Here is a 14,005-nt window from a genome sequence, read left to right on the forward strand (position 1 = left end):
CCAATTCTTTTCCTGGTCGAGTTCTTCTCCTGAGGGTTTCTTTCTCCTTGATCGGCCTCCTAATGCGTATGACATGTCCCCTTATCGATTGCCCATTGCCACTCTCATTTCCCCGCGGTACGTTTCCCATCGTTTACATTCGAAAAGAAAATGTTGTACTGTTTCTTGCCCCTCTGTGCATTCACAGGTTTCATCAGCTGCTTGTCCAATTCGGCGTAGGTATTGATTCAATTGAGTGTGGCCTGTTCGGAGCTGTGCCAAGCAGCCAAGGTCGATGCTTATGTCCTGCTGAGCTGATCGTACAAGGTCCTAGTATGTCGTCCTGGAAGGGACGCATCGATCTCTCTTGTGTACTTGCCAAAGGGACTTTGTAGGAACTGCTCCTTTCGTGCCTGATTGAGCGTATTCCGCATTTGCCTCCACGCAGTGGATCTTGCGCGTTGGGTAGCCCAAGCTGGTGGATCCGGCTGAGCTCCCTTCTGGGTGGCGTAGTGGCTCGCTGCCTTGGCCATTTGAAGTCCTTGGTTCTGTAAATCGTTTGCTATCCATCTGATCGTGAGTTGAATCTCAATCTGCGTCATTTGCTTGATTTGTCTTATGATTTGCTGTATGACGTGCTGTCCTCCATCGGATCCTTGATTGGTGATACACTGTAGGCTAGATTGGTTAGTTGAATAGATTATGATACCCATGACGTCCGTCAAGGTCGGGGGTCCTTGAAGCAGTTCCCTCTGCCAGTTGGAGTGCTTCCAGGATAGCGCCAAGTTGGGCAATATGTAGGTCTATGTGGTGGTCTGTCTCCACTGTTGTGGAGGTAGATTTCATAATTTGATCCCCGGTCACCACTGCCAGACCAATTCCGATCGGATTATTCTGTGCTGATCCGTAGGTGTAGATTTTGATCTTCGGTCTTTCAAAGGCGGTTTCTGTGTTTTTCCGTTCCTTCATGGCATATAACCTTTTGCCAGTCTAATTCCCATGGGGCAGAATGGTATGGTATGATTGTCTCCATGCGACTTTGTTCAAGCGGCAGTATCCGAGACAGTGATCCAAATGGCGATCTAGACTGCTGGTTGATGTTCTTTATACACTTGGCTAGTGGGTGAGTGCTTGGTAGGCTGTGGCATCCAATCCAGTGGCGGAGAATCCGCTTCTGAACGTATGCGGTGGCGGCTGGCGTTGCGGGGTCCCTGCGACTAATGACGAATTCGGCGCCAAAGGCATTCCCAGTGACTTATACTACGGGAGACAACAGTCAGTATGTCCACGAGCATACAGTCGGCTTTTCACTCGATAGCTGTTCAGCAAATCATCCGCATGCTGATTGAAAAAGCAACCTGGAAGAGCTTCACCAATGAAGTAGCGGAACACTGCGCAACCTCGATACTAAGCGAAGATCATGATTATGCAAGAAATCCGGAAATAGAACGATGAAAAATCTGAGAAGTGATTACTCAAAGGAGATATTCTCAACCGATATGCTTCGACAAGCGGGTATGGCTTTCTATTCTACGTGTTGGTGTCCCTTCAAATTACGGGTCGGCGTAGCTATCTGGAAGACTGGAGTCACTGGACCCATAGATGTTGCCTGTGTGACTGCGGTGGATCAAACTCTTTTTCCCCCCTCCAGCTTAACGACACTTGTCTAGACTCAATGCTTAGTTTGTTATCTCTCTTGATTACCCAAATTCAATTGTTAACTAGGATAAACAATACAGAAGCAGGAAGCGTTTGGTTTAAATGACGTAAATCGAAATGAAGCGGTGCGACATCTTTTTTTCTTTTCTCTTTTCTTTCCCTTTCCTTTTCCTGAGAACCATCCAACGTCTATTTCACATCAATTGTCGGACTAATAAGCTAGCATGACACCGAAATAGCCAAATAAGGTTCTGGTGCTATGGCTTGTTGCTACGACGGACGCCTCGAGAACGGCGAGACCGCTCACTCGGTCTATCGGAGTTTCTCTTGGTTGTCAATTGCTCCAAGAGATCTTGAAGCATGCGGATCTGACGATCTTCTTGACCTGATCTCCTAGATTTCTTACCTGCTCTGTGTTTGTTGGCATTGGAGACCTTGTGTCGACGTGACCTTCTGGGTTTAGACTCCAAACTGGATTCAGAGGTTTCCGAATCAGCATCACTCTCAGAGCTATCGCTGTCTTGCCAATGTCTGCGAGACGGACGACTTCGGTGCCGTAGGTGTCGAGATCTTTTCGTCGACTGGGTGGTCTCGGTCTCATTGCCCGAGTCGCTCTCCTCGGTCTCGCCATCAAATTCGTCTCCCCAGTAAGTCTTCTCCATTTCTCTCGCTTTCAGGTAGATCATTCGGTCCCCGTTGAGGCTCGTTCCATTGGCAATCCGTCGGACAAACCCTCTGCGCTCAAGACTTGTCTGACCATCTTTCCATTTCACGACGACTCGAGTATGGGGATACATTGCGCATTTCCTCGGCCGAATCAGCTCCAATGCGTTCACTCCGGCTTCGTCGTCGTCTTCGATTTTCCAGCCAACCCCAACGATGTCATCAACTTGATTTCGGGTGTATTCCCATGCCTCTCTTATACTTCCTCTATCATCTTTTATGATCATCTTCTTGTTCCCACGAGTCTGGCCCAAAACCAGCTCGGTGTCGTGCTCACTGTATGGCATGGAGGACCCCGCCCGCACACGGTATATGGCCTTCCGTTTGGAGCCGTATCGCACAAAGATTTGAGTGCCTGTCCCCACCGGCCACCAGTAGAGGACTTTCCCCCTTGACAATGAGCTGTACTCCTTCCGCATCCTTTTTTCCAAAGCGTCAATGCCGTCGATTCCAGCTTCGCTCTCACTTTCGCTTTCACTTTCGCTTTCATACTCGACGGCGGAGTCCATTTCCAGATCGGGAGATGGCTCAATCACACTTGGCGGCCTCTCTCCAAACATTGTCTGTGTCGCTGCAGGTGAAAAGACCCAGTCAATAGGCAGGCCGTTTTCGCGGTTGAAGACACGAAGAAGTTCCAGCGTCGCATCATATGCTCTCCAACCTTTCTCGGCATTGTCTTGCACATCGGCCATGCCGATCTTTGCCGCCCATCCGTCGTACGTATGTCTATACATATTGACCATTAAAAGTCCATCGGTCAGATGAGCTTGATTTGCATGGTTGGCGGATTGGATGTCCTTATTAAGCCCAGATAAAAGTGATTCAACTGCGGTAAGGTCCGGAGGATCTGACTGTAGAGCGTCCTTGACTTTAGCTCCTACTTCCCCAACGAAGGCTTGAATGAGCGCAAGTGCCCACTCGCTTCTTCTAGGTCTTTTGTGGCGCTGCTTTTTCGCTTCAGCTTCATCCTCAGAGCTTTCGTCACTCTTCTCAGAATTCAAGTCAGTGACATCGTTGGCATCGTCGGCACCACCGGTATGATCAGTTTCGGTGCTATCAGCGACACGTTTACCCGCGTCATCGATGGAACTGGCGCTGTTTTGGCCTTCGGGGCTGTCGTCGTTCCCTTTGAGACGCTTCTCGGCCGATTGTTTGCCTCTGGCAGGGGATGCCTTAGGCTTTCCGCCTTTTTTCCTTCCCATTTTCCCGAACAATTTAGGTATGAAGATCTGGGGCTGAACAAGTCCTAACAGCGGCGAAGGCCCTTTATGAAGTAGACGTTTCTCCGACCTTGCGTCAAGTTGAGTGGCGCGCAGCCGCGCCGATAATTAATTATCGAATGGACACACACTGTGCTAGATCCGAAGTCTTCACGAACCATGTACGGGGGCGATCTCCTGTCATACGTGGCTCTATCATACCGTAAGTCTACCTAGCGGCCATGAAGCAAGTTTCGAGCTCAGAGCTAATGTAGACGAATATAATACTTTAACATCTTATTTTGTCGAGCACCTAAACAGTCTAAACCTCATCCGAATTGAACAAATATTGAAGTGTTGGGCTTCTCGACCATGGAATCTTACTCCATATACCTTGGGAAACAGACCGTACAAGATCTATTAATGATATTAGCTTCGTGAGGCCACCGGAGAGCTGACCGGATTTTAGACGTTGAAAAATATGGCCACCATTCAAAACATACATTTCACCCTCGCGCAGCCAAGGCGAGGAAAGTCTTCGTGTTCTCCCACACTACCCTCCCCAGGTTTCCCTGTTCAAGCAGTAAAGACGAGTCGTTGAGAGCCCAGATCTTGTCTCTAAAAGTGATCATTCTTTTGTTTATTCACATATTGTTCATATTTCAATATCAATAGACGGCCGTTTGTTGAACTGGTCTAGGTTCGCCGCGCAGCATTTTTCTCTTCAGAATACTACATGAACAAAACACTGAAGGACAGAAAAGATTCCTCCTGGAACTAAAAAAAAAAAAAGAACCCTTATCATGTATAAGTTGTTGGAATATCAACTTGGACACCTTGTAAATAGCAAATGATCTGTTGTAAAGCATAAGAACATTGAATAGTGCTTTTTTCGTAAAGTTCCACCTTTAACATCCACTGCTGAATATCTTGTTCGTAGAGATTGATGGAAGCCTGGGTGTCTTGAATGATCTTTTTCTGCGCAAAAATCGTCTCTTCGTGTTGCACGTTTGCCGCCTCAAGTGCTACTATACGAACTTCCGCCCTGGCAAGTCTCTCAGCTAGATCTGCTTTCTCAGCCTCCAGACGCAGGAGCTGCTCTTCAATATCCACTTGAGGAGTGTCCTAACTCGGTCAGTCCCTACCAAGCAATATTCTGCAAATCATAGATTACCTTTACAATGTCTTCCGGGTGGACTGCACAAAAGCCCTTGCCTGCTTCTCGGTGTAGTTGCATGTAGGCACCCACGGAGTGCTTGCTTAGGTGCTTGTCAAATAGCGGCACCAAACTTTCGTCGTTGAATTTCCATGCATACTGCGCTTGCTCCTCTCCAAACTTCAGCCGAACTTCAGATGGTTTTACAACGATCCTGAGTGCCTCCCCTATTTGCTGCGTCAGAATCACTCCATAGAGTTCACTGAGGGCTGATATCCGTGATACATATGTGTTGTGAGAGACGTTCGCGGCACAGTGATCGCCAGTGGGCTCTCCTTTGGTTACCCGCACTAGAAGGCTGATCCTCCATCCTTTGTCATTTGGTTCATTTCGTTGCCGTCAATACAGGCTCTCCTGTGCATTTAAGCTGTATTTACCGATCGATCCAGAATCAGCGTGCACTAACTCTCTACCACGCTCGAAACGGAGTGTCCCGTGACCGCAGATCTACGAGAATACTCTTCATTACCATCCCTCAGTAAGGTCAATGTCGCTGAATACGGGTCTGACTGGCGATAAACGACACGGATCAAGTCTACAGTATGTCCTACCCTGGGGCAACGTTTTCAAGCTCGGAGGTCATGGCTCTTCATCCAACCGCAGGACGAAGATAGAAGTGATTGATTACCTTCACTGAAAGCTACATCCTATGTATCACAATCCCCTTGGTCATTTCTACTAAGCACTATCCTTACACGGTAGAGGAACAGTCAGCGACTTTCGTAGACTTGCCCGGTACATGAAGTAGTAACACCATTCTTTTGCCTCTTTCTTTATCTTCTCTCGACGAATGTCGGATGGATAGACTCGATGCACTATGTCCTCAAGCTGCTCCTTGTGGTCCTAGTAAAATTAGTGCGTGTACCATAGTGGTAGCTTAAGAAGTTACTTGCCGGAGCTAGGGTTGGTGGTGGCCAAGAATGATCCTCTACGGAATTGAAAATTGTGGTACCTCGAGGGTGTTCGATAAGGAGGAAGACCTTAGCATGGCAAAGATCTGCTAACTCGAATGCTTTATGGATTGCAGTCTTCTTTCTCTTTGAGATCTTGTCGCGTTCCGATTTGCCAGGGTCGGAACCACCCATGTTAGGCAATGCACGCAGAATAGAAGGAAGCAAAGCTCAGGTGCAGGGAAAAATTGAGGATTAGAAGAAAAAAAAAAGGAGCTGGCTAGAAGGAAAACAGATCTCTCCACGAGATGGTAACTCTTTTTAAATTGAATCCAAAGGGGGGTAAGTCAACCTCCCCGACTAGTTATGGGAAGAACAATTAGTGATGCATCGATCATGGATCGGACAAAGCTAGGGTAAGTAGCTTGACCCACAACGAGCCACTCCAAAGTACCTCGTGAACCGTGTGCTGTCTGATCACGCGACCCGCGATCGCTTCCCGCCCCCATCCTGTTGTGAGACATCTGAAGCTCGCTTTCTGCGCTTTCCCTGAAATGGACCAACATGAGCGGTGCACTCACTACAGGCCGTAATTCCAGCGCGACCGTGGTGATGCTGACCAAATGGAGAGTCGATCTTCTGCGCCAAAATGAATGACCGTACAGTGTCTGGAAATCCGTTGATCCTCCACCTCTTTTGGGAATTTGATCGCAAATAAATGTTCACGGTTTCGTCTAGGTGGTTGATAAAAAATGACACGGCTTTGCGATAACGACCGCAGCCTCTACAGACATCTTCCAAGGCTTGGAAGGATCCGAGTGATTCGGAGTCAGTTATAAAGTCCAGACGCTGTGGATGAAGGCGTTCTATCGCCGTGATTATCTGTCGCGCGACCCCTTTACACCGGACAGTTCCCCGGCAAGAAAGCGGTAAATTCCCTGTCTCGGGGATAGCCTCCACCACAAAATATAGGCGAGAGATCAGGAACGCAATGGCTGCGTCGCGCGCAAGAGCGGCGCTTCCAGCCTGAAGTATGACGAGATTGCGGTAATCATCCATGGCCTCAACGCTGTCAATAGCATTTGGGATTTCACGTAAATGGACGTTGAACCGAAAATAATCAGGTTTGTCAGCTTCGTCCAGTTGGTTGAACATCTCCATCCATTTTGGATCCGTATCCATTGATGCCATCCAGGCGTCGAAACCGCGGCGGACGAAACTATCCCTGAAAACATGGCGGAAATGCGGAGTCTCTGCGGACGGTTGCAGTATCGCGCCGGTCCCAATAGATAACAGCCTTGCTGGATGTTTTCTCGAGGGCCAAACCTGGCGTACGAGCCTGCGAGCGATGCCAGCAGCAAAGTTGTCTCGAAGCCCGCCATCCTGGAACGAACCGATGTCCCTAATATCCGCTGTGGGGAAAAAGCTGTTGCTGAAGTCAGTAGATATTCTGTGATCTACAGCCAATGCATAGCAAGGGCGTTCTCACAAAGGGGCTGCTGCCGTGGCTCTTGCTCTGGTTACTCAATCGTCAGTTACAACGCTGAGAGGAACATCAGAATCCTCCGGACTCACGCTTCCCATACGAGAGGCTCGTGGTGTGGATTGAGCGGCCGTACAATCTTGAACTCTAAGATGAGGTTAGCAACGTCTTCCCTGCAGACGCCTGGTTGCACAAACCGCAGTTATCAGTAGATCCGTGGTCGGAGTTGAAGTTACCAAAGACACATGAGTGTGTATCCTTAGCGATGCTAGTTGCCACAACACCGAATCTCGTACCGGAGATTGCGGTCGATTGCCGGTCGAATGCACCGAAGATCCTATGATCGTCGCCGAAAACATCCTTCAATGCCAGATCAAAAGTACCGCTGTCGTAGCATCCGTCATGGAGGAGCCATAGCACCCATCTGGGGAGAATGGCCAAGGGAAGCTCTGCCTTAAATACCGTTCGGAAAAAACGAGAGATGGCCGACTCACGTCTTTCATGGAAAATACGTCGCGCTACCCTATCGAACATATCTGAGCATTTGCGAGCGTTCCATTTCATCTTGAACAGACCAAGAGTACTTAATCCGCCTAGGAACGGTCAGCAAGTGCCCAGACCCCTTGAGCGGCGCTAATAAAGGGATCAGGAAAATCCGCGGCGCGCAGGATGCAAGAGAGATGAAAGTCGGTAATTTCACTTACCCGAGCTCGTCCCCACAGCAAGGTCTACCAGGTCCTGAAGAGGGCAGGAAGGACCGAGATGCTCCTGAATCAAGACCAAAAATTCGAGTGGGATGACACCACGTACACCGCCGCCGTCAATGGCAAGGATTGTGGGATTCATTGTTGGCGAAAGGATGTCGATCACCAGCGGCATCTTGTAGAGGCAATAAATACAGCTTTTTATGGTAAACCGGTAGTCCACGGACAAAGTGGGCTCCCCAAAGATTTGGGCACAATGATCGCAGATTGTGTGACCGCAAGCCAACGCGTGCTGCGCTGCGCGACAGAGGCAGTATAGGCAAACACGGGTAGATCTTATTCGGCATAGCCAGCCGCTCTGGGACTTCAATTCGTCCACGCGCACAGCGACGGCTAGGACATCAGTCCATTCGAGCCTGTCAACTAGTTGGATCATGTGACACTCTATCAGCCCTGCCATCTCATGCAAAGGCGATCCGCGATTTCGTGGCATGCTTTGATTGAGCCCTCGAAGAACTTTGGATCGGTACAGAGTACGGAAAACTGATCTGGGATCTGACACTGATATTCTCGGTTAGGTGGCGAGATTCCCAGAACCGGACATTTCTTACATAGCATCCCTGGAACATAGTGGTCCATCACCAAGGCAGAGGCGATTGTTGGCGCAATTTCCTCAAATTGAAAGCCTGCTAACTCAGCGGCTTGGCAGTAATGGGCTATGCATGTGCTCGTGTTGGGAGGGATGGGATAACTGGCCCTGGTAGCCTTGATAAAATCAAATGGTTGGTGAAGCTCGTTAGCAGTGTGCCTTACGGCTATCTGGAAAAACCCTTTCCAGTGAGACGAGGCGAAGAGGGCTCTGTGGTCATGGCGAACCGCCTGCATATCCTTTAGCTGTCCAAAGAGTAGAGTTCTCAATCTCTCACATCGGGCTTTTTCAGACAAATTTCTCTCGCCGCAGTGGATCAGATTGATGGAAGAGAAGGTGTCCGTGAAAAGCCCTGGGTGGGCTTCCTGCAACCGGCTATAGAATCGGTCCCTTTGCAGAGCGCTCTCCAAAGTATCATTGGCATCATCAGAAAGCACAACTATGACTCGTGGTCTTATTGGCAAGGGCAAGGTGGATACCGAGCGCATGTCCATGCACCCCGCTAGGAAATCCACCACATCAGACAGCTCGGGAAAGTCGTCGGCGAATATACAAACGGCATCCGCGAATAAAAATATGAGTCGTGCCCAAATGGCCCACAGCACCATCCTAGGGGAGTTTGCCTCCCACATGATGGAATGGTCCGTACCGGATATGTCGCTTACTGTCGGTCGAGGGCTCAACTGTGGGTCCCCATCTGCGATAATCACAGGTGACGCTGATTGGAGAGAGCCGACATCATATCGGAGGCCGATGCTTGATCGTGACCGATGCCTTCTAATGTTGTTTTGCGGGAAAACATGCTTCAAGGCATTATCTTTAGCATCCCCTCCTAGAAATGCGCAAAGAGCTGGAAACTTGTTTTCTGGTTGTATAACCGACTCGAGGATGTGCACAAGACGGCCACTGTCACGTATTGTATACCTCATGTCCTTGCCGAGGCCTATATCTAGCCAGCCTACGTCTTCACGAGGGCGCATGTTGGCTATTTTGTCGATCCCTGAAACCTCTCAATGTGGAATGGCGGCCTATATATACTTCTCGGTCAAAGATTCTGCAAGTGAGCACTATGCCTATTGACTATCTATCCTATGCAAATTCGGAGTGGCACCTTTTCATGTTCTAACACAAGCGGAACTGCTGCATTAGATGAATCCATGAAATGACAGCTATGAATATACTGGAAGGGGAAGCTCAACTGGGAGCGTATTAGCAGCACTATTGGCCTCTTCTTAGGACCCCGGGTTTCATCTGGTACCACGTAGTGTACATACTCACCCGGTTGACACCCAACGCCCAGACAAGGGTGGTGAGGCAGATAATAAACCTCCGTAGGATGACAAATAGAGCCGTTTTTCTTTGTTCTCTCGTTGTTACTATTCTAAGCTATAATTGATAATGAAGTCCGAATGAGGCTGGCAGTATGCCTACAGTGCCGGACCTCGCCGTTTGTTATTCGGTTCGTACTTTTCTCAAAGGGTCATAAAATTGACAAATTTTCCAGCTTCGCAGTTAAATGAAGGGACTACAAGGGTTTCAGCCTCTGGCAAAGGAGTATCCTTTCTGAGTAGCCAATGGGCTAACGGAATGTACTTGTGTTGTATAGTTCAAGCCAAACAGTAAATATATTTCGATCAGGGAATTGATCGGCATGTCAAAACTTTTAGAGTGACCTTGGCAATGTTTTTTCAGAGCAGCTGGTGTTGTAAATATACTCTAGCCCAGAGGCTCACTGCTCACTACATAAACCATCTGAGCCCATCAAGCCAGTGGCATGCCCATAATTGTGTCCGTTGATATTCCTAGTCATGTCTTCATCAACTTTCTATACTCAGGATACTTTTCCATCTACTTTTATTAGTAGCTGGGCCTACCAAGAGCCTCATACGCAATACGAGTCTGACCTCTCTACCTTGATTGACCCTGCACTCGGAGACACGGACCTTTCAGGCCTTGAAGCAGATATTCTTCCACTCTCGGCTTCTGTTGAAACTACACACCTGCTGGAAGGAGGCTACACCGTTCAGAAAGACATTGACGGTCTGTCGAAGAGAATCGTCAACTTGGAAAAGGTGTAAGCAATGCCGTTGACTACTCAGGCTCGCTTTCTCTCAGAGAACTAATAAGAATGTTTCTAGCCTACTAAACAACGACATTTGTCTCGCGGATGTCGCTACGTAAGTCCTGTATTGTACCATTGCACGCTTGCAAAGCTAAAAATAATCAGGGAGGTTGCCGACCAGGGACGCTGCTTATCCCAGGCAAGCCAGAAGATCGACAGTATGGCAGAGAAGCTCAGTGGACTGGCCAAAACCGTCGATCAGCTTATTTCCACGGTGAACGGCCTGGCGACGACTACGGGAGAGCTTGTTGAGAGTGAACAACATGCTATGGAAAAGTTTAGAAGACTGGTGGGGGATCTCGGGGGACCTCCCACGAGTACCTCTCATACGGCGAGAAGGAATGGAGCTGCGGACATAACGCCCTAACAAATGATATTATCAACGCTGCCAGGACACAAAGGATCAATAGCTTCAAGCACGTAATGTACCTATCTCCAGTCTCTAACCAGAAATAATATGCCATGAATTCTGTTGGCCCCAGATTGGATACTGGTTGATGTGGATCACACTTCCGCGATCTCCGGTTCTAGACCACAACAAGTCCCTTTAGTGTGGAATTGAGTTTACCGGGCCGATCCCGAGAATCCGGTAACCTTATCAATGGTGAGGCAACGGTTTCAGCGCCATGATTTCAAATTATCGTAGCTTAGACCCACAATTGGGTTCAGAATCAGTCAACTGCGCGTTATCCATTGGGATTATTGCGGCGTCGCCGTATATTCTCTGCACTATATTAAGGACCCTAAAGTTAGAAGGAGAAAAGGGAAAACCAGCCCGTGTTACTCTCATTGTCCCTGGCGATTCATGGAAAAGTTCTCCCCACACGGTTCGGTGGAAGAATACCCGGACGTTTCTTGATTGGCCGGAAGATCGTAATCTCACAGACGATCAAAAAATGATTCGCATTAGTCGAGTCCATATCCTACATTATCTTAAAATGTCATAGCGTGACGCTAATTCTATGATGTGAGTCATGTTGATCATGACTGCTACATTGACTACTCCACCCCTAGCCAACCCCAAATCGCGCCGTATTCGCTGTGGCATACCCTTTGTTTCTTGGCCATTCCTGGCTGCCACTTCAAATTTGGAGTGGCTGGAGCCAACAGTAGCGGTTGTGTTCATCTGGAAGATGCGAGTCGAAGCTTGTAGAAGTGAATTAAAACGGCTATCACTTTTTCTTCGCACCGGGATCAAATGTCTGATGGCAAAGAAAGCCCATCCGCGTAAAACACAATGGCATTTCCGAATCAAATATCCAACAGCAGTTTTATCCGATCTGAAACCTCAGTTAGTAGCCCTGTGGTCCCTACGTTGGCAATTCACTCACTTCTTTTCAGAAGAGCTTCTGCTCAAATTGTCAGACTATGTATCACCAGGAGCAGGCGTCAAGGGGTTACCAGGAGAAATTGGAGTCTAAGATCCACCAAACCGAAGCGTGGCAAAAGGATATGACCGATTACCTTGCACAGCTGGAGGATGCTCTCTCACAAAGCAAGTATGAGATGTGTAACCTGGAAGCGAGGTTAGCACGCGTTGGCTGGGAGAAAGAATCTCTACTCCAAAGCTTCCATTTGGAGAGGGCGAGAGCAAAGGAGATGGAATTGCGTCTTGCAACTTCGCTATGGACCGAGTCCCACATCACAACAATAAATGGAGGCGAAGGCCATCTGGAGAACGCTCATATCGAAGCTCAGGGCAACACTCATGCGACGTTGGAACACGGACGGCTATGCGATTCCATCTCAACGTTGCGAGCTACTGTCGAGTCGTTGGACATTACTATGCAGCAATTCACGGAAGCGCTGCCAAATATGCGTGAACGAGTCCGCTACACTCAGATGACAGCAGAGGATGGCTCCAGATGCGTTTCAGAGAGAGGCAAGGACCCCTGTGCATGAGGACCCTACTGGTGGATTACAGTACCAGCAGTGGACAGCAAGGTTGTGCTTTCACTTTTTTTCTCTCTTTTCTGTTCTCAATAAACTACGGCGACTTAGAATGTTAAGGAATGGGATCGCAGGTCTGGGCGCAGCGCCCACATTGTAGTCATTATCTCCCAGAGCTGTTGCCTGAAAATAAAAATACTTAAAGGGTCCACGTCTCCCTCGAATGAAATCTGAAAATCTTCACTCTGAGTGCTCCTAATCCGGTCGTTCTGTCTATTCCTCTAGATTTGATGAAGCATTCTTTGACAAGCGCCATGGAACAACCTTTTCGCCCATCCCCTTCTCATCGGCGATTGTATTCTATTTCAGAAGAAATCACTCCTGCAGATGACCAAATCTTGCGGCACGGCGGAACATCCTCCAGCCTTGAAAGGCTCCCATCTCGACTTCAACAGTCAAAACGCTCATCAGTCGATCTACGGCAGCAGATAGAAGACCTCGTTTACGAAGTCAGCTATTTGAGGGGAGAACTTCAGTGGCAGAAAGAGTCAAAACAAGCCTTGTTGCAGTTGCAGGAGCGAATCTTCAAGATCTTTCATAACATGGAAGATGCCCTGGTGCAGGTTACCACAAGTTTAGAGGAATCTGAAAGACGCTACTTGGGCCTCTGGGGGGTCAACCGACAAGACGGAAATACTGGAGATAAGGGGGGGATGATTTAAGGGAATCATGTATTAGCCTATGCACGGAGATATCCACTGGCATTTGTAACTACCCTGGTTGTTTGCGATATTCACCGCTCTGGCTCTCTAAAGCCAAGGAAACACCTTATTGGACTATTTCTATGTAAATGTCTTGAACTTGTTTCTTGTGTGTCAGTAACTTTGCCAAACCTCTTCCCCCGCACCTATTGCAATCGTGTTGTTTCCCATTCAGTCCGCAAGAAGCTGAGCCGGGGAGGAATGCTTCACCCTGTCGACCATCCTTGACAGCAAGTGAGTGAACTGACTCGGCCGTTGTCCGACGCGCCCAGAATGAAGTGGCGCGCGCCGCTTTTCCACCTACATGATCTGTGGGACCGCTATCTATCGACAATACCCTCCTAGCCTAGATCGCGCATTGACCGACCATGGCCGGGTTTTATTATGCCCGTGCAGCCGACCGGCCCACCTCTAGAATTCCAATCAAATTGACTTATCAAAGAACGTCTTTCCCTCTTTCAGGGGTAGTGAGTTAGCGGCGAAATACGACTCAATTTCTTGTTGACATCCGGTCAATCCCCCTCGCCCAGGCACAGATATTATGACATGAATTAGTACCTTTCTGCTCAACATGTATTGTTTGGCCGACCAACCTAGTAAGAACATGCCTTCTGTGATCGATCCAATTGATAAGGATTGGTAGTGGAGTCTCTGTCAACCAGTCTTGAGCTTCACGCTCCTTTCGTATCTGTCGAAGGAATTGCAGGAACAATACGGCCCAGATTCTGGA

General features: G+C 48.5%; 4 protein-coding genes across 4 annotated transcripts; 2 read left to right on the top strand and 2 right to left on the bottom strand.

The window, feature by feature from the left end:
* Window positions 1-1,895: 1,895 nt before the first annotated feature.
* Window positions 1,896-3,563, bottom strand: CDV56_103023 (uncharacterized protein; the record flags this gene model as incomplete). Its single annotated transcript, XM_026756642.1, has 1 exon — window positions 1,896-3,563. The coding sequence occupies one exon, from the start codon at window positions 3,561-3,563 to the stop codon at window positions 1,896-1,898; it is 1,668 nt and encodes a 555-aa protein (XP_026612085.1).
* A 798-nt stretch (window positions 3,564-4,361) lies between these two features.
* CDV56_103303 (uncharacterized protein) lies at window positions 4,362-9,482 on the bottom strand (the record flags this gene model as incomplete). Its single annotated transcript, XM_026756922.1, has 8 exons — window positions 4,362-4,685; window positions 4,735-4,943; window positions 6,248-7,092; window positions 7,156-7,182; window positions 7,242-7,296; window positions 7,347-7,742; window positions 7,854-8,276; window positions 8,465-9,482. 8 exons carry the CDS (start codon window positions 9,480-9,482, stop codon window positions 4,362-4,364), a joined length of 3,297 nt encoding a protein of 1,098 aa, XP_026612086.1.
* An 828-nt stretch (window positions 9,483-10,310) lies between these two features.
* On the top strand, window positions 10,311-10,991 carry CDV56_103921 (uncharacterized protein; the record flags this gene model as incomplete). Its single annotated transcript, XM_026757540.1, has 3 exons — window positions 10,311-10,576; window positions 10,641-10,679; window positions 10,730-10,991. 3 exons carry the CDS (start codon window positions 10,311-10,313, stop codon window positions 10,989-10,991), a joined length of 567 nt encoding a protein of 188 aa, XP_026612087.1.
* A 1,001-nt stretch (window positions 10,992-11,992) lies between these two features.
* Window positions 11,993-12,526, top strand: CDV56_104089 (uncharacterized protein; the record flags this gene model as incomplete). Its single annotated transcript, XM_026757708.1, has 1 exon — window positions 11,993-12,526. One exon carries the CDS (start codon window positions 11,993-11,995, stop codon window positions 12,524-12,526), a length of 534 nt encoding a protein of 177 aa, XP_026612088.1.
* Between the last annotated feature and the right edge of the window lie 1,479 nt (window positions 12,527-14,005).

The sequence above is a fragment of the Aspergillus thermomutatus genome (assembly GCF_002237265.1).
Source record: "Aspergillus thermomutatus strain HMR AF 39 chromosome Unknown NODE_189, whole genome shotgun sequence".
In the NCBI taxonomy this organism is placed as follows: Eukaryota; Fungi; Ascomycota; class Eurotiomycetes; order Eurotiales; family Aspergillaceae; genus Aspergillus; species Aspergillus thermomutatus.